Source organism: Cucumis sativus, chromosome 3 (assembly GCF_000004075.3).
Source record: "Cucumis sativus cultivar 9930 chromosome 3, Cucumber_9930_V3, whole genome shotgun sequence".
Classification (NCBI taxonomy): Eukaryota; Viridiplantae; Streptophyta; class Magnoliopsida; order Cucurbitales; family Cucurbitaceae; genus Cucumis; species Cucumis sativus.
In genome coordinates, this window is record NC_026657.2 from 914,342 (window position 1) to 933,066 (window position 18,725).

Sequence of the window (18,725 nt, forward strand, 5' to 3'; positions counted from 1 at the left end):
TGTAAAATATTTCAAAAGTTACAATTTTAACGTTCAAAATACATCCATTAAATAGAAATCTTATAAATTTTTTAATAAAATTGTTCAAGATTCAGTAACCTAAAACATGGCTAGATTTCTTAAAAGTATCGCAAAAGAAAACAAATGAAGTTTATAAATTAGAAATGATAAAAAATAAAATCTAGAATTTGTAAGTTTATAACTCAACCTTATCTATAATTTAATTTGTATTTTAAATTTTAAATTAATGTATATTTTTACAACAATCCCTATTTTTTATAATAATAGTTTAAATAGCAGTATTTTTTTAAAAAAAAATATCTATTTTGTAGGAGGGGTAACCTTTTGTGCTCCTAGAAAGCTTTATTGAACTTTTATAATTCAAAACACTGTAACTTTCAAACTAAATATTAATACATTATTATTAATATTTAAAATCTCCAAATGTTTGAACTTATACATATCAGTCCAATATTCTACCACTCTAAATTTATCGATTATGACATAATTTATAGACATCATTAGATTGAGTACACTCCTCCCGTCTATCAGTTTGCATCTTTTGTTAACTGGTTTAGAAGAGGACCTTGTGTGTTAGTATAGATGCAAAACAAAAGTAAACAAAACCAAATATAATCAAATGGGTCCATTTTTACATTATCAATGATTTATTACGTTTTCATTACATTAAAAGTGATCTAAATAGAGTACAAAGTTGGAGAACAAAGCATAACTCTTCTAATTAAGACATTAATAACCTCTAAGCTAAAGTATAAATAAAGTCATAATGAGTTTTAGTTGGATAGTAATTAGCCTGACCTTCCACTCTTAGGGGCAGGAGAGGTTTGATTTTCTAACCACACAACTGTTGGTCAGAAAAGTCGATACATACATGTATTCTAAAAGAAGAAAAGAATCGCTTAATTAGCGTGGAAAATGCACACAAAAAGTGTACATATAAGAATTATAATGACATTTAAGACCTGTCAACTATTCTTAAAAAAGGGCAATGTAAATTACCAAATTAGGAACTGATGGTGTACCAAATTTATCTCAAATTAAACAACCTTTAAAACCTTTTCTAAGGGCAGTTTCGTCCAAATTCTTTCCTATGAAAACCAACTTGTTAATCCTCTTTTCATCGGAGCCCCATGCTTTGCCTGGGCACCCATCCAAGATAGAATGCACTCCCTGAATAATGAAGCAACCAAATACAACCATTGATTAACTTTTGGAAAACGTATCGATTTCATCTAATTAAACCCTAGGATGAGGTTGTTATGTGTATTTGATTGTTGATTTTGGTAGTCGATTCAAGTATAGCTTAGTGGGTAAAATACCAGTTAACTTCGATGGTTTGATCCTAATTGTAGGATTTAGAAATGTGTATATATGAAGAAGAAATGAAGTACCTGAAAGACATAACGCTGGTCGTGACCATTTACACTCAGCACTCCTTTCATTCTATACAAGTCATCTCCTTTCTCTTCGATCAATCGCTCGAGCCAATCGTCAATCTATAGGGTGCATTTCGAGTATTGAATGACAATTAAAAACTCATTAATTAACTTCATTAGCAAAGATGAAGTGATGACAGTGAAATTCGTTTAATAAAGACAAGTTTGCGGCAAGGTTTTTTTCTAAAAAAAAGTTGATTTAGCTAGCAAACCAATAAACGGCCTCTTCCCTTAAATATTGTTTAAAAAAACGACCTCCAAAATTTTCATGATGTTTGATTACATAAAAACATTTTAAAACTCAAAGGAAATTGTCAGCTAGGAATCTAATGAGTGAAGTGCCAAAAAGCATACAGCATAATATAAAAATATCAGTACCTCATCAAGGTCAAGTAATCCCTCCGAAACAATGCTGACACTAGACACAGCAGAATCATGTACGTGGTCGTGATGATGATGATGATGATGATCGTGTCCCTTATGGTGCTCTGCAAAGTTGACCAAATAATTAAATAATGAAATGTACAAAAAAGAAATTTGTTCTTGTAATTTTACTTCTTTCATCTCCATGTTCATTTTTAAAAGTAACATGAGTTAAAAAAGCACATAATACTTAAAAAACAGTTAAGGATCATATGTGAACTACTTGTTTTAGAAAATTTCCTTGAAAATACATCAGAACAGCAAAATGCTTTTCCTACTCTTTAATGTTTTTTATTCTGAAAAACGTTCTTAAAAAATATTCTGCCAAACAAGTTCCTTTATACAAAAAATAAATAATAAAATAAAAAATCCAGAAGTAACTTCCAAAGGTGCCCTTCATTCTTCATGGGACTTTTTTATGGCATGTTATCTTTTTTTCAAGAAAGCACACAAAAACTGAGGAAAACATGAAAATGAGGGCAAATATACCATGTTGAGCTTCATGCTTGTGGTCTCCAGAACAAGTGTTGGCTTCAACTTGAGAATCAATTCTGCACAACATACTCAAGGTTCAAAACATTTTTAAAATTCGATGTCGTAATACTTAAAAATGGGAACAATATATAAGAAACGAGAAAACTTTGGCCAATCCCTGCAATTTTTCAACTCGAAAAAGAAAAGGTTAAATTAAAAGTTTATTCTATGATATTTGGTAGGCATAGGCATAGGCCCTTAAACTTTTGTTTTGTCTGATGGGCCCATGTCTAATAGCTCCGTCAATTTAAATATTTGAAAGGTCAGGGGCTGAATTAATAAGTTTAAAAATTTTAGGGATCAAATAGACAAACGTGTAAGTTTAGGAGTAAATTTGTAATTTGATAAAAATTAATGATAATAGTAGAATATGATGCAACCAAACTATTACCTGTCCAGATCATAACCACCCACTCCTAATACAAAGTCGATGTCAACAGATCCGAACTTAGTCAACTTAACTTGGGCCATTGCATTAATTCGCTGCAAAAATAGATGCAAGTGCAACGAATACAATTTACAAATCATGAGATTAGGGTAAAAAAGAGCAGAAAATGCATCTTAAATGGTTCTAGATGTAACAATGTATCATAAATATGAACCAATAGACATCAAATGAAGAAATTTCGCTTTCATTTTTCCAGTGCTGTTCTCATTGAATTCTAACCAGCCCCATTTGATCAAATTAAATGTCTACATATTTACCAATGATCTCGAATTAAGATATGCAATGATATACCTTAATCTTCTGTGTCAGTTGCTCCAATTCTTCTGGACTTACAAGATCAATCTGTCAAAACAATGTGTAAAGATTAACGGCAGTTAAAGGGAGAAGTAGGTTTGTAATAGAATTCTTCCAGTGAATTGAAAGAAAAGCCTTAGGCACAAAGTTCAGCACGTCAATTCTAATTCATTACCTTGTTCATTATAATCCTATCAGCATATGCAACTTGTTCTACAGCCTCGTTCACCACAAATCTTGGTTTCACTTCATTCAAGTGTTGCATGGCATGTTTGGAGTCTACTAAAGTTACAACACCATCGAGTTTGACATAACGTGAAACTAGTTCATCTGTACAAAATGTTTCGATAACTGGACCTGGCTTAGCAAGGCCTGCATCCATAATTCAATTTTCCAATCACCACTTCCTACAATTTATCGTCAATACCCATCTGCGTGACCCATCTAAATAGATCACTGAACTTCCATACAGGAAAGGGCTAATGAATTTGTTGAATTCCTTTTTGCTACAACAAAAGTCCCTATTCTAACAAGGAGCAAAAATAATTATCAAAGAAACATCCATACCAAAAGACATGTAGCTGTGTTTCATCATTCTACGACGTTCTAGCATAAATTTAATGAATTGACATAGTCACCTACATTCACTTTATTTGCTTTCAAGGCCTTCAAGCAATTCTGGACCAATTTTCGTTTCACCCTGAAATGGCTCATTGAATGAGCTTGACACGAGTGAGTGTAGTTCTAGTCATCTTTTAACTACTAGTTTTCATTAAGTCTGTCTTAAAACTTACACTAAGTGAAACGGATTTAAATATTTATTTTCACCGAAGACTAGAAAAGAGGATTGTGTCGATAATATAAGTGAATGGGAAAATGATCATTGATCAATGATTCAATTAATAAGTACAAAAGCAATAAACACAAATGTAACTTTCACCAAACTTTTTTTTTTTTCAAATGACAAAGTGAATTTAATATACCTGTGGTTTCAATAACAATATGATCAAACTTGTCTCGTTTTTTCTTGACCAACTCCAAGAGCATTTTAACTAGATCACCTCGCACGGTGCAGCAAAGGCATCCATTATTAACCATAACAATTTCTTCAGCTACAGAGGAGTGACTGGCAACCAAAGATCCATCAATATCCACCTCACCAAACTGTAAACAGTGATCGCAGCTTGATCAATCTAATAAATGAAGAATAAATTGTGCACAAAATTGAGCAATTCCTTATCGCCAAGAATGAAATAAGACAGCATAGGTGAGGCTGATAAACAGCGTGTAGTATATACCTCATTTTCAATAACCGCAATTCGCTTGCCATGTTGAGATGTCAGAATATGATTGAGGAGAGTCGTCTGAAAATAAAGTAGCAAATCAAATCATATTAATCGAAAAAAGCAATGGAAGTAGGCAAGTGACAAGCACAAACTTCACTTTTTCCTACGCTTTTACAGTAAAGTAATAATAATTAGGAAATATATCATATTGGTAGAACAAAATAGAGGGTGAAAACTGATATCATATTTGTTCTAATGATTACAATAAATAATAAAATGAACATTTCCCATAAAAAACGAAGTACTATATTATAGTAAAAGAGTATCTGTATCATCATCTAGCCAAAATTAATCGCGAATGCCTTAACCAGAGAGACCGTTTGTCCACCGATTGCCAACCGAAAAACAAACTATTCTAGCAAGTACTGAAGTTGAAAAGATGCTCATACGTTACATATCAACAAGCACATACACAAAAAAAGATAACGAATATAAGAAGAAAGAAAGAAATAGAACCTTTCCAGAACCTAGAAAGCCAGTGATCACAGTGGCGGGAACGCGAGTATCAGAACCGAGAGCAGGGGAACCAGAACCTTCAGGAAGAGAGACGAAACTTCTGGTGTATGAAGGGCAAGAATTTGGACGATTACATGAAGTGGAATCTCGGAAAAGAAGGGAACAGAGGTTTCGTAGAAGTGGAGAAGAAGAAGAAGAAGAAGAAAAATAATGGAGGGGAGGTTGAAAGAGGTATCTGGGTGAAGTTCTGCGAATAAGAAAGGTAGTCGCCATTGGAATGAGCTCTTCGAGTATTTGGAGAAGGAAGCTAACGATGATGTTGGAGTTTCTGACTTCTTAAACCCTATGCTATAAACCCCACTCTTAAGGAGATGGTGTAAAAAGGAACAATACTCTTTGCCCATCTTTAAAATATTATATATATATATATATATATATATATATTTGTTTCTTTTCTTTTAAATAAATAAATAAATAACATGTTTAATCACAGGATGTTGTAAATATTTTATAATATATATGGTAAAATGGCAAAAGTGTGAATAATTTCACCTTTTTTAGTAACAATAAAACTAAATTAAAATCAATTTGGATTTTGTTTGGTTAGATGTGGTAACTACCAAAAAAACAAAGTTTGATTTTCTCAAGATAGAAAATTTGAGAAGAGACATGTACTACTAAAAAACCAAATTTTAATTTTTTCAAAGATAGAAAGTTTGAGAAGAGACACTTACCATTGACATATTTTAAAATTTTACTCATTTTTTATAAAATCTATCAAAATATCACATATTCCTTGGTCATTTTTGTTTGGACAATAATATATTTGTTGTTGGAATATTTGTTATTAATATTATTTTACTCACTCTACTATTTGAGTTTTGAGATTAATTGTCTCTTACAATAGAACATACATATTTTCTTTCTTCTACGAGTAGCACTACATCTAGAAGATCAACTAACGAAATTTTGTGAATCTACCGAATATCAAGATTTTGAAAGTAGAGAGACATTCCTTTTAAAGAAGAAAAACGATTATGAAAAAGAAATCTCATCAACCAAATAAAAAATAACTTTATTTATAGACTTATCCGTAGTCATTCAAAAAGTCGGTGTCTTTTTCTATAACTTAGTTATTAATATTTTCATGGAGTGATACATCCACTTATAATACATCCATTCAAGTAGAAATACAAATAATTAATCATTTATTCCAACAATATTATAGGTCAATAAGGGCATAAAAAACCCGGTGAATTCCTTTTATATAGAGAAGCAGTAGATACTTGAATTGTCTACACTCCACTCCATCAAATAAACATCTGAATCCACCTGCTGCCTTAAGAACTAACTAGAGCACAAACGAACTACTATTATATAGTGAGTCTAGAGATTGTAGGGGGAAGTATCATTTGAACGGAACGGTTAATAATTATCTTGCATTCCTTTCTAACAAACACAAGAATAATTTCAACAACTATCTCAAAATTTGAGATCATTGTAAAAATACATACCTCTCTCTCTAAATGGTTAGGGAGAATATGCTTACAACAAATCAAAATTACGGTTGTTAAGGTGAGATAAATCAAGTGAGTGCCCTAACAAGAATGTTAATACAATGAAAGTGGGTTTTTACACTTTCAGGGCAGCGACAATTTAAAGACAAAAAATTTGCTAATCAGTATCATTATGATCAGGTGGCTTTTGTAATTGAATGTAGTTAGAAAGAGAGAACTTGGGAGGAAGAACCATCAATGGTTCATCGCCTCCCATTCTTCTCACTGCCAATCCAAGGGAATACCCCAATGCTCGTGACACCGATACAGCGACTGCATTCCCAACTTGACGATATCTGTGACATTGATATTAATACAAAGAGATCAGACTTCAAGATCCGATAAAAGAGATTGATTATATATACATCATAAACTCGCTTTGATAACTGTTTTGTCTTTTATGTTTTGTTGTTTATGAATAAAGTTGTTGCTAATCATCATGGATTTTGATCAACTTCCATTAAAGTGACAATTTAATCTCTAATAAATTAATTTCTAGACAGGTGACCACCATGGATTGAATCCACGACCTCTTAGTTAAATGTTGAGACCGTGTCTCCTTTTAGGCCAGTCCATGATGGTTTGCAATGTTTAGAAATTTACTCCATATTGTGAAAGAAAACATCAAAACTGTGTCAATTTCTATTACATGTGACTCGTTCTTTATGATTTAACTAAAAAAACAACTTTGATTCAAATTTCCTTGAATCATAGAAATATTTTCAGGATAAGGACTCAATCATTACAAATTTGTAAAGTACAAAAACTAAATTGTTGCTGAATAAAGGTGAGAGATTAAATTGTTACTTTCATGAAAGTTTAGGAACCAAAAGTGTTCTTTAAATCATGGATCTAATTTTGTAGGAAACACAATGTTATTGCTCATCACACAAGAACAAAGGTATGTTCAGAAAAAACTTGGATGATAAATTTAAGGGAACACTTTTGAGAGTAAGAACATCTGGTCTTTCATTTTAAAGTTGAAATAGTAATAAAACAAAATGTAGAGAGAAGAATACTGACCTCTCTTTGACAGACCCAGAGAATTTATAATAGTCTGGGAACCCTTGCAATCTTGCATATTCTCTTATGGTGAGGACTCGATCTTGTTCTGGGTGCAATGCTACCTGTAATATGAAACATTTAGAACAAAACTATCTCACGTTACATAAAAACTCTAGGCCGAATTAACAACCTTTTACTTTTTTCCTTTTCTAATGTAAAAATGTTGATTTTTAGTATTATTGCTAATTAGATTATAGTTTAGTATTATTCTCATTCTCTTTGTAATTAAAGAAGAAATATCGCTGATGAAAGTCTATAACTACTAGGTTTTATTATATTGTCATACACTTAATTTTTGTTTGTTAAACTTAAAAGTGCTACCAAAGTCTATAACTAACAATCATTCCTTTTTAAATGTATGAGACCAACATCGACATTTTAAAAGCACAAGGATCAAAATGAACAAAAGTTGAAAGCAATTGGATAAAAAAGAGCTAAAACTGAAATAATGAGACCAAAGTGGTACGAAAACCATCAGAAAGAAGAAACCGGAAAAGAAATACAAATGTTATCACATGAACTGTTCAAGAATGGCAATTAGGAGAAGATGAAATTACCGAGCTGTGGCAACTTGGGAAAGTCACTACGGTGGGCACTGTCTCATCCCACCACAGCCTGCCAAATGGTCTGCACAACCAGAATATGAGAGAGGGAGAGAGAATCCAAATGAAATATGAGCACCTACTTGAATGAGTTAACAAACCTTTTAGACCTCCCTTGTTCAAAAGAGATAGCATAGTCTGGTACCTGTTTTTTTTATTATACATGAAGGTCAGTAGTTTGGAAGAGTCAAAACGTGAGAAGGTGGCATTTATAACATTCTATTTCAATCAATGAATAAAAGATTTGGTTACTTGCAGCCGTTTCACATCCACCAAGTCAAAATACAACTTCTATAGTTTTAAAAAATTTGACCTTAAGTTCTAGTTTCATTCTATTGAATCCCCAATCAATTTAAAATTCTATTGTTAACAATTTGTAGCTAGCTAGGAACATTGATTGTTGTGATTAAACAAGACAATGTTTTTGCTTTGGTTCTTTTGACTGTGGTTGGGCGTCTGTTTTAGAAAATGTGAATAAGTATGTTTCTAGAAATTGCTTGCTAATAGAGCTTGATTAACTCTGTTAAAAGGAAATTAGGTTTTATAGCTTATTATTATTTTCCTTTTGGTATTTTCTATTTATGTATTTTCCTTTTGTGGTTTCTTCAAGGTCGTACTTATTCTCCAATGTTAAAAGGTCATTATCTACTTTAAATTATTCTAAATATTCAATATATTATATAAAATTATCAAACTCAAACAAGTCACCGATCAAAACATGAAGGTGATAGACTCTAAACAGCTTGAGAAATTTCATAGTGAAATTTAGAGCACTAACCATCAATTTTCCAGATGGTAGTAATACTTCGTTTGCTGGATCTCTTCGCACAACATTGTCACTCCCCACAATAACACCAGGGAGATCCCTGAAATTTGCCCCCTATGTACAATCTTGGTGTAAAAAGGAAGAAGAGCTGAGTGATAAATCTAACTGTAAAAATTGCATTTGATTACCTTTCTCTTTGGAATGTTACAAACTCGCAAGTGGTCGTCTTCGCCTAACAAGTGTGGTTGATGGTCATAAAGTGTATCTGTACTTCTGTTATCTGTTTCACATCCTGTCATCTCTGTTCAATCAATTTAAATCATTAGAAAGAAGAGAAGGAAAGAAACAACTATTAGTACCTCTGATATTTTAGTGTCAAGAAAACTTGTAAGATAATAAATCTTAGGTAGGTGATCACTATTAAATTTGGTAGTACGGGGTTCCATCTCAAAACCAATTGGCAATGAGAGGAGTAGCCCATCTACCTTATATGGAGTATGAGTCCCCTTGGTTTTTCCAATGTGGGACTCTTAACTTCTCCAACAATCACCATGAATTGAAAGTTAGAACTATGACCTCTTAACTCTTTATCAAGGGCGTACTTTCTATTTGCAACTAGACCAACTCATAATGGTTTAATCTTCTTTTCTTATAAAATAAACATATATGGATTCATTCGATCTCCGAGTTGTTAACCAGGAGTAAGACTTTGAAAATGAAGAAATCAGTTCATTTCTGGATAGATTATAGTAATTGAAACGATTATTGTAGAAAGATGATGATATAATCACCGTATTTAGACGATCTTATATATCTTTGAAACTCTGTTTCAGGAGGCTTTTCGTATGGCATTTTTTCCCAAGACTCTGAATTCGAGACCTGCAGAAGTTAACCTAACGGAATATCAAAACGATCCTTTTGGTAGATGTAAAGGAACAGAATTTGAATTCCAAAAGAGTGAACATACAGCTGGGAGATCAGAGAGGGCGTCTTGAAGAACAACAGCTTTCTCAAGTTGACGGGGTTGGTTCTCATCATAAGCAACCGTATTTCGCTGCAAATATGGGCCCAAAAGATATAAATATCAACTTAATAAATAGAAAAACCATATGTTCACTTGCTCCAACAAAGATTACCTCAAATTCGGGTGGGGGCCAATATCTAACAATTACTTCATGCGTTGGAAGTGGAAATTGAGGCAGTTTCTACATATCACAAACGAAATTAACGAAAAGAAGTGTAATGAATTCAAATTTGGTAAATATCATAGGTTCCTGACTAAATTCGACCTACAGATCATAATGGAAAGAGTAAAGTTCACCTCACTGGGACGGGCACCCCAAAGGAAAACACGCAACCGAAACTGTGGGAGGCCAAAACATCCAGCAGCTATTGTTCCAAGTCTTGCTTGGTAATTCATATGTACCAAACGACTCACTGCATATCGTCCAAGAGAAGCTTGGTTGAATCTCAAAATGTCAGTCACATTTTCCATCAATACATATTTAGGCTTTAAAAACTTCACTATATCCATGAAGATAACTATCTGGCGATTCCGTTCATCATCCATAGGACAGTCGGTGTTTCTAAAGCGATTATAGCCACTGATCCCTTGGCAAGGAGGACCTCCACAAATAACATCAACATCCCCCTGACATAACTTACTCATTAGTGTCGATTGAAAGACTCATACATAATAGTACTGTGAATAGGACTACTTACAGGGAGTGGCAAAATCTTTTCTCCCAAACCTCTCTTCACAAAATTCTGAATTGCTTCTTGGCAGTTGCTGCAGAAGACAAATGATGAGAGGGGGAAAAACAGAGAAAATGATTGGTAAAATAAAGGTGAAAATCAATAAAGAAGAATGAGTATTGACCTTAAACCTTCGATTGGTTCCCATGTATCTTCACTTGGACCATAGCCTTTCCAACGCACCTGATGAAATAGAATATTTTATTATGAATGTAAAGAAAAGTACCAAAATAACAGGAGGCAACAGATTGACCCATGACACAGATTCACACCTCCCATTCCCATGCCTTGTTTATAACCAAATGAACCATCATATGAAGTTTAGAAGTGGCAGTCAATGAACTTATTCCATTGAAAAATGCATTATGTTCCACTAGAAAGAGGTAAATTATTTACCAGAAACATTAATCCACGTTTGCCTGTTCTGGTTGGATCACCATAACAAATGTCAACTAAGCTGGAGACCTCAAACTCAGAAGTTGGAAATTCATCTTCATCATCGGAGGATGTTAAATAATCATTGGCTTTTGACCTCAATTGGTGTGATCCCTCTGATTCATTTGCCTTATAACGTCTACACAGTTTTTCCCACTCCTTTAATAAGTCCAGAAAATCCTCAGCAGTTTCATTTCTGACCTATTACAAAACGAGGTCAAATTTTAAATATCTAAAACAACCAAGGAAATTTTTTTCTAAATTCAATAAATGATGATCCATACTCACATGTGTTTCTGGATGATTCAGTCTCAAGCTCTCACAAGCAGACATATGGCTATCAACAGCCCATCTCTAAGACAAGGACGAATCTTAAAATTGAACGAAGTTGAATGTGCTGGAGGCAGAATATTTTTTAACTGCCCAGAATATAAAAAGTAACCATAAGATAGCCTACCGAAATGAGATCAATGGAAGAAAGTTTTGCACCAAGGCACAGTCCAGTTGACATTCCCCCACATCCAGAGAATAGATCTAATAATTCTAACTCAGCCTTCTTGGGCATATTCTCGAAAGTGTTCGATGTGGATGTTACATGAGGAGTATCAATGCAGTTGGTTGGTGCTGCTTTGTCAAGGTTGGATGGTGTGTCAACGTTCTTAAGCGATTCATCTAATGCAATATTTAACATGTAGAATTTCAACTTATCAGATAACACAATTCAACATAAAACTGAATATCCTAAAAATAAATATAAATATTGCACAAATGAGATAACTGTTCGTGAAGATTTTTAAATAGAATTAAAGAAAGAAAAAGATCTCACAGCTGTGTCATAATAAAACAAACAAACATAGAAAATCAACGCTCAATACTTTTTATCATCCTTGGTCTAAAAAAAACCATTCCCAATCCTTTGCAGTACTCAACCTTCAGACTTGATAAAAATGTGTATCTTGGGTCGAGACCAGATTTATAACTCAGTTAGTAACAAATTTGGCAAAAAAAAAGAGAAGAAAGAACACAGGGTCTGAATGAAAACCCTCCTAGTACAGGGAGAAAAACAACCGTATAGATGTTTTTTATTATTTTCTAATAATAATAAAAAATTAAGACAAAGTAAATTGAAACTACCTTTGAGGTTTCAACATGACCTGAGCCCACTATTCCTAACAAACTTAAACTTTTGAGGGGGGGCAAAAACGAGGGTGGAGACCTAATTGAAGCATTCCAAGTGTAATATGTAAACCTCATTTTAAAAGTATCCATCAATAGTGAAGAATCAAGAAGCGTCATTTATTCCTATCAAATGATATTATATGCCCAACAATAAATACACTCACCATTTTTCAATGTACGAAAAGTCGAATACTCTACGCAGTATTCCATGTCATAATAGAAATCATATGAAGATGCAGAGTTCGATTTCTGACCTACCTGCAACAAGTGCGCGTTAGTTCTGAAGGGGTGAGGCCTTACATGCCTACAACAATGTTAAAAAATAGTGAAGGCACTGTCAAATAAAATCAAGTTTGAGATAGATGGACTCTGAAGCATGCATACCCTGGGTTTTACTCGTTTAATATTAACTTTTGAAACAATACAGTCTAATGGATTGTCATTCATAACCGTTGAATAAAATAAACGCCTTGGGTCATGAAAAGCGCCCTCTTCCTGTATAACCTGAGAAATGAATCAAAATTACTTTAAAGTGCTTCTAGGAACAGTTGAATAATTAGTTATTGGTAGAAAAATTAACAAGAGTGAACTGGAGATTTTACTCACTGTATCTTCTACTCTATAAAACCATTGTCCTCTGAAATAATTATCCCCATCTGTTGTTTTGAAAAATTCTATAATCGTCCCAACGTGATTTTTTTCTCCTTCACCCTGTAGAAAAAGCTTAGAATAAGCATTATCATATGAAATACAAGATGATTTATCATCGAGAGAGAATTCAAAAACTCTCTCATGCAACATTTGTCATTTGATGCTCAACATGTTTCAACAATGAAACTGATGGAAGTGCGTTCCCCTTTCTTCCCAATCCTCAACAATGTTATCAAACTAGTATTGACATAGAGGTCGTTTACCTTGATGTATACACAATCTCCAAGACTGAAAACAGTATTTCCAATATTAGCTTGAGTATAATGGCAATCCACATTAACCACAATCATATCTTCATCATCATCACTGTAAAACAAGGTAATATGAGATTGATTGGCTCACAATTCTTAATTAAAAAAAGAAAACCAAACATTACAAAACCACTTAAAGAATAGGCTTAAGAACTAATTACGCTTTACCTCTCTGTCACCTTCTGCTCCTTAGTAATTTGATTCTGCATATTCCAGAACAATTATGATCAGGATACAAATTTAACGGGCAGTGCAAAGCACATTGGAGAGAGCTAGGAGAGCTATATAAAACAAACTGTTCAATTGATCGAGATGCCTTGATGCAAAAATCAGATCAGGAATATTACCAAGAAGATAGTGTGAAAGACAAAACACAGAAAGCAAGCCATAAAGTGGCAATTCAAATTAAACAAATAGTTGTCTCAAAGGCATTATGGGAACAAAAAGAAGAACACGCTCCTAAAGTGTTTTTATCACATACTATAAGAATTAATATTCACGATTAGAGATTTAAAAGAAGTGGATTATTTTATTGATATACTGTATACTAAGGATTAAAATAACCTGTAATAAAAGCATTTCAACTTTGTTTTCAAAGAACAGATATCAAAGACTCCACAAATTGTGGTTCTTAGATTTCTAATTCCAAAAATGAAATATGAGTCCTACCAGTAGGCAAGGTGTAGATTGTACAAAGGCAGACAATTACCTTCATTTCATAGCGCCATTTCCATCTCTGTTGAGCCTCATCGGCAGGAACTGGATCTCCAACAAAGAAAGAAGCCATTTTGCTTACGTTGTTTTTCTTGTCGGCACCTGAAGAATTATTAGTTTTCTCCAGAGGATGCCCTGTACCTGACTCTAGAAGTTCAGAGGAAGAATGTCTGGTTTCACTCGCTTTGGTCCCACGGGCAAACTTGGACGTTTGATTATCTAAGGGCTTGGATTGCTCGTTTTCACATGAAGATAATGAAGGTCTTGGAGATCTACTTAATGGCTTCTGAATTTTCGTATCAAACCCACTACAATAATCAACATTGCAATCACATTTAGAATCTGCGGAAAGCCTTGGAGACCTTCTTAAATGCTTCTCGGCAATAAAATGAGAGTTTCCACTGAAGAGTTTAGGCTCTTCTTCGTGATTTCTACACAGTGAGCAAGGTGATAGTTCGTCTTCTATCTTGAGACAAAATCCTCCGGTGAGTTTTGAAGTTCTCAACAACGAAGAAAGTATTGCTTCATTGATCTCTTCTTGCTTTGAGAAAGATAATTCTTCTGTGTCTACTTTTTTTGATGAATTCATTTCAGCACCGTGGGCTGTCAATTCATCAAAGCTGTCTTTCTTGGGAGATTTAAGCTTTCTTGAGGAAATCTTTTTCGATGAAGATATACTACATCCAATTTCATTTGCTACGTGATTAGATGAAAATCTCGGAGATCTCCTAACAAACTTCTGCTCCATGCCCTCCACATTTTTAACTACATCTTTTCCCGCTCTTTGTCAACGAAGATGCAAAATTCAATTAGAAATAGAATTTAGATTCAGCAGCATTGAACCAATACTAACCCCAAATAAAAGTTTGTAGATCATAACTCACTCATAAGTCAAGCATTGTTCAGTATCCTTTTCACCCTGAAAAATTCAGTTTTCCAATTCAGCAGTAAAACAAATCCGTTCAATAAGCTCGTCACCAAGAAACAGATGATAAAGTAACTCGCAATGCTTGTAGGCCATACAGTAACAGTAGCAGCATCAACAAGAAGTTCAGACTTCAAGAATTGCCGGAATACCTTTTAATCATAATTGAAAGAAATTGCTGGATTACTCTATTAAACAATTATATATTTTACACCCACATGATTTATTTTCAGAGGCATTAAACAAATCTATTAAAGAATAGTTTGTTATTCTCTTATGAAGTTAAGTATTCTTATTCTTTTACTCTATATTCTGTTTCCCTATACAAGGGTTCATTATCTTCATTGCTAATACAAAAGGTTTATTTACTCTCGGTCTCAACAAAATCACTAGACTACCACTACAGAATTTGTTAGTTTTACATATGTTGACGTAATAACTAGCTGAAATTAATTTCGGTGCTTGAACTGTCTACCGAAGTCTTTTTGTAATGATGCAAAAGAAATACTCAATTAACTGTTCGTAACTGCCGGCTTATTGTCATTAAGTGTAGTCAGTAGCTAAAGTATATTTTACCGCTGGTTTATAATTTTAGTACTAAGGCCATCTAATAAGTGTTGTTTTCTAATTGTTGGTTAATATATATACATATTCTGCTCTCTCTTCGAGTTTTTTTTTCCAGAAAAAAAAATAATATTGAAAACTTATTTGTCATTTTAAAATTTGTTAAAAAATTGTGAGAAGTTTTAGTCAAGTAATAATAATGAAGAAAACACCTAACTTGATCAGCCGGACATCGACAACAAAAGTTTAGAATGTCTTGTCAATTAAATAGCAAAAAAACAAATAGAGATTATTTTAACTTTAAAAATTTTCAAAAAATATATTTATATTTAAAAGAAATAAAATAACGTTGTTCTGTTTCAAACCAATTTTTTAAAACGGAAATTTTAAAAAAAAAAATCAAACCAACACATTTTTTAACATTTTAAAATCATTTTAGCATGAGTAAAATGAATCAAAATATTTCTACAAAAATTTTGAAATTTTGTAAATATTTAAGCAATTCTCAGCTTAAAATAACTTCTCAATTACTTGAGACAAAGAAAGTATAAATAATAACGAAAGAAATTTTAAACTGTTACCGCTTTTAGTTTTAATTGATAGACATTCCAAATTTAGGAATATTTTTTTCCTTAATTTTTAATTAAAAGCACACACAAAACTATGGGAAATCAACTATAATGCCATGTGTCTTGTTCAGATGGGACAGCAATTAAAAGGATAACTTAAAGGAAAAAGGTTTTTCCTCAAGAAATTTCTTCAAGAATTTGGATTTTCCCTATTCGTACTCTTAATAAATCCTTTCGATACCGTTAATTTCGTCAGAAAAATTAGCATGAAATCATCAGCTTGGGGGAGGGGGGGAAATGCATGATTAAATTGGGTAAATTTTAAATTCTCGAGATATGCGCAGTTACCAAATTGAAATAGTTCTCGAAGAGAACGCTTTCAGAATCTAGAATAAGGGGAAATCGGAGCCTAGCTAAATCCAAAGTACGTTTTGAATTAGGGTTTCATGTTCAAATTTGGACAATCATTTGCTCATTTACTTAAAATCAGGACGCTAAAATGCAAGAATAATGGAACAAAACAGTATTTAGCACCTGATTGAAGCCGCATTTCCTCTCATCGCGGTTAATCGAGTCGAATCGAGGAGACCGTCTCAAGGACCTCAGCTCGGCCGACGATTCCGTTGCAGAATTTCCTGAATCACTGATTTTCCTCTTCTTCGACGTAGTACTTCTTGTACACAACTCCTCCATTATCTCTCCACTTTCACCCCCAGACACATTGAACCGTGGCGACCTTCTCAAGCTACCATCATCCATTAACAACAATTTACAATTCTCTAAAGGTAGCTTCCCAGTTCCATCTCCACTTCCACCAGCCAATCCAGGATGTAGCCTCGATGACCTTCTCTGACAAGTCTCATTCTCTAACAATCCAAGATGCATATCAGTAGAAGAACCAGAACGAGCTCTTTTAACGCTATTTCTAACCACATTCTGCAGACTAACACCCACAGGACTAACACTAAACCTCGGTGACCTTCTCGTCAAACATGCCTCCATCGAAATCTCAGGGTCAGAAATAGCCAACGGCATGGGAGTGTAATCGGTGACTGCATTGTTCTCGTGCGGCACAAGCTGCAGAGATCTGACCTTGGAAGTAGCTAATTCAGATTTCGATTCCGATTTTAATGGCGACGGCATGTTGGTAGAGTGTAAGAATGAATAATCTGAGGGCTAGTAAGAGAAATTCATGGAAATGTGAGAAGGAGATTGGTTAGAGAAGCGGCTGTGGATGGTTGGAGAAGGAGGAGGTGGGACTGGGAGGGCGATGTGACTGAGTCACGGCTTGGCGCTTGCTGAAATTCTGAAAAATTAGCGAAAGAAAATGGAATCGCGAGTTTTAATGTGAAGTACTTTGTTGAATTCAAACGGAAGATGTGATCCTATGTGGCCGAGTGTATCTTATAAGTAATAGACGAAAGCTATGGACTGCTTTTCTGACGTCAGATTAAATAGACCAAACTTATCATAGGTTCCGTCAACGGATTACGTCATTAATGACAAACAATATAAAAACTACTTTTAAAAAATAATACATAAATAAACGATTTTATTTTGCTTTATTATAAAAAATCGATCAAAATTATATACAAATTATAACTAAAATTAGGAAAAAGGTAAAAAATGATCAAATATTTATAAAATATAACTAAATTTCATATTCTATTTATAAACATAAATATATTTATTAAGGAATTAACGTTAGGATACATACTCTCGTATTCTCAGTTTTTATTTTAATATTAATTTTAAAGTGTTATATTACATTATATATTAAATAATATTTTATAATTAAATTCTACATTTAATATAGTGATTGTTCCCTTCAAAACTCCAAGACGACACTACTATGTTTCTAAGTCTATCTATGAATGTTTCAAATTTTTGTTATATATTATAAATATTTTAATTATTTTACTATATTTAAAAACGTCTCTTAAAATTATCTACATTTTTTACAACTAAGATAGAACATATTATCGCAACTCGAACTCAAATTTATTTATAAAATTTTCTTTATTTTTTCTCTTAAAACATAATATAGAGTATGAATGCTTATCAATATTTTATTTTATTATTTTATGAATGTAATTAGTTTTACAATTTTTTTTAATTGTGAAAATTTCTCCTTTTTTTTATCTCTTAAAACGTCAATTTTATTACAGCTCAAACTGAGCATTAGTCTCTATCAATGGTTTTTTTCTTTCCCTCTCAAAACAAGATACTAACTTAGGCAGTGGAATATACCTCATTCTTTGTTTTTATCTTTTTGAAAAATATTTCTTATTTCCTAACTTTTGGGTGTAATTCTAATCCTTAAATTTTGAGCTTCATTTTGAATTTTAATTTATAAAGTTTTAAAATTTGGAATTGATTGGTTAAGCACTAAATATTATATTTGGTCTTTAATATTTCCGTGTTAATGCCTTTTAATTAATTTAAGAGATTTGTAGTGGATTGAGTTTCGTTATTTCCTCATCACTATTTTAAATTTGGGTTTTTTAAAAAATATAAAAAATTGAAGAAACTATTTAAACTTCATAAAATAAGTCACTGGAAACAAAATTCATTACTTTTTTTTTTCCTACCAAGGTTTATATTTTATCAATTTTTCTAATTTTTTACAATTTTCTTTAAATTTTATAGAAAATACATCAACTAACTTTTGAAAT

At 32.8% G+C, this 18,725-nt stretch overlaps 2 protein-coding genes across 4 annotated transcripts; both read right to left on the reverse strand.

Annotated features, from left to right (window-relative positions):
* Positions 1 to 649: 649 nt before the first annotated feature.
* Positions 650 to 5,353, reverse strand: LOC101208167 (P-loop guanosine triphosphatase YjiA). The gene is made up of 10 exons (XM_004146144.3): positions 4,959 to 5,353; positions 4,455 to 4,520; positions 4,140 to 4,320; positions 3,332 to 3,528; positions 3,154 to 3,204; positions 2,806 to 2,897; positions 2,370 to 2,431; positions 1,836 to 1,945; positions 1,413 to 1,517; positions 650 to 1,191 (listed from the first exon to the last, which is right to left on the reverse strand). The coding sequence occupies exons 1-10, from the start codon at positions 5,229 to 5,231 to the stop codon at positions 1,054 to 1,056; spliced, it is 1,275 nt and encodes a 424-aa protein (XP_004146192.1). The 5' UTR covers positions 5,232 to 5,353; the 3' UTR covers positions 650 to 1,053.
* A 1,016-nt stretch (positions 5,354 to 6,369) lies between these two features.
* Positions 6,370 to 17,379, reverse strand: LOC101207925 (DNA (cytosine-5)-methyltransferase CMT2). Of its 3 annotated transcripts, none has more exons than XM_011652019.2 (23): positions 16,585 to 17,376; positions 14,877 to 14,911; positions 13,988 to 14,774; positions 13,447 to 13,481; positions 13,231 to 13,333; positions 12,923 to 13,027; positions 12,701 to 12,820; positions 12,481 to 12,574; positions 11,595 to 11,809; positions 11,426 to 11,491; positions 11,099 to 11,338; positions 10,827 to 10,885; positions 10,670 to 10,736; positions 10,269 to 10,598; positions 10,084 to 10,152; positions 9,915 to 10,001; positions 9,739 to 9,826; positions 9,136 to 9,248; positions 8,960 to 9,061; positions 8,283 to 8,326; positions 8,137 to 8,206; positions 7,538 to 7,641; positions 6,370 to 6,810 (listed from the first exon to the last, which is right to left on the reverse strand). In XM_011652019.2, exons 1-23 carry the CDS (start codon positions 17,191 to 17,193, stop codon positions 6,633 to 6,635), a joined length of 3,720 nt encoding a protein of 1,239 aa, XP_011650321.1. In that variant the 5' UTR covers positions 17,194 to 17,376; the 3' UTR covers positions 6,370 to 6,632. The 3 variants fall into 3 exon arrangements, 2 of the variants coding, with proteins under 2 accessions (XP_011650321.1, XP_011650322.1); XM_011652020.2 differs by having other exon boundaries at positions 14,877 to 15,069; positions 16,585 to 16,721; XR_004215217.1 differs by lacking the exons at positions 6,370 to 6,810; positions 7,538 to 7,641 and having other exon boundaries at positions 8,174 to 8,206; positions 8,960 to 9,047; positions 16,585 to 17,379.
* Positions 17,380 to 18,725: the final 1,346 nt, after the last annotated feature.

What these genes read in the sequence shown, in the direction of transcription:
- LOC101208167 (XM_004146144.3), bottom strand. Translation starts at nt 5,231, where the DNA reads ATGGCGACTACCTTTCTTATTCGCAGAACTTCACCCAGATACCTCTTT. An exon ending in GCTTTCTAGGTTCTGGAAAG is followed by an intron (nt 4,521 to 4,958) that starts GTTCTATTTCTT and finishes CTTTATTTTCAG; the next exon opens with ACGACTCTCCTCAATCATAT. An exon ending in ACCAGCGTTATGTCTTTCAG is followed by an intron (nt 1,192 to 1,412) that starts GTACTTCATTTC and finishes TTCATTATTCAG; the next exon opens with GGAGTGCATTCTATCTTGGA.
- LOC101207925 (XM_011652019.2), bottom strand. Translation starts at nt 17,193, where the DNA reads ATGCCGTCGCCATTAAAATCGGAATCGAAATCTGAATTAGCTACTTCC. An exon ending in CTTCCATTGATCTCATTTCG is followed by an intron (nt 11,492 to 11,594) that starts GTAGGCTATCTT and finishes TCCTTGTCTTAG; the next exon opens with AGATGGGCTGTTGATAGCCA. An exon ending in TCTGGGTCTGTCAAAGAGAG is followed by an intron (nt 6,811 to 7,537) that starts GTCAGTATTCTT and finishes TCAATGTCACAG; the next exon opens with ATATCGTCAAGTTGGGAATG.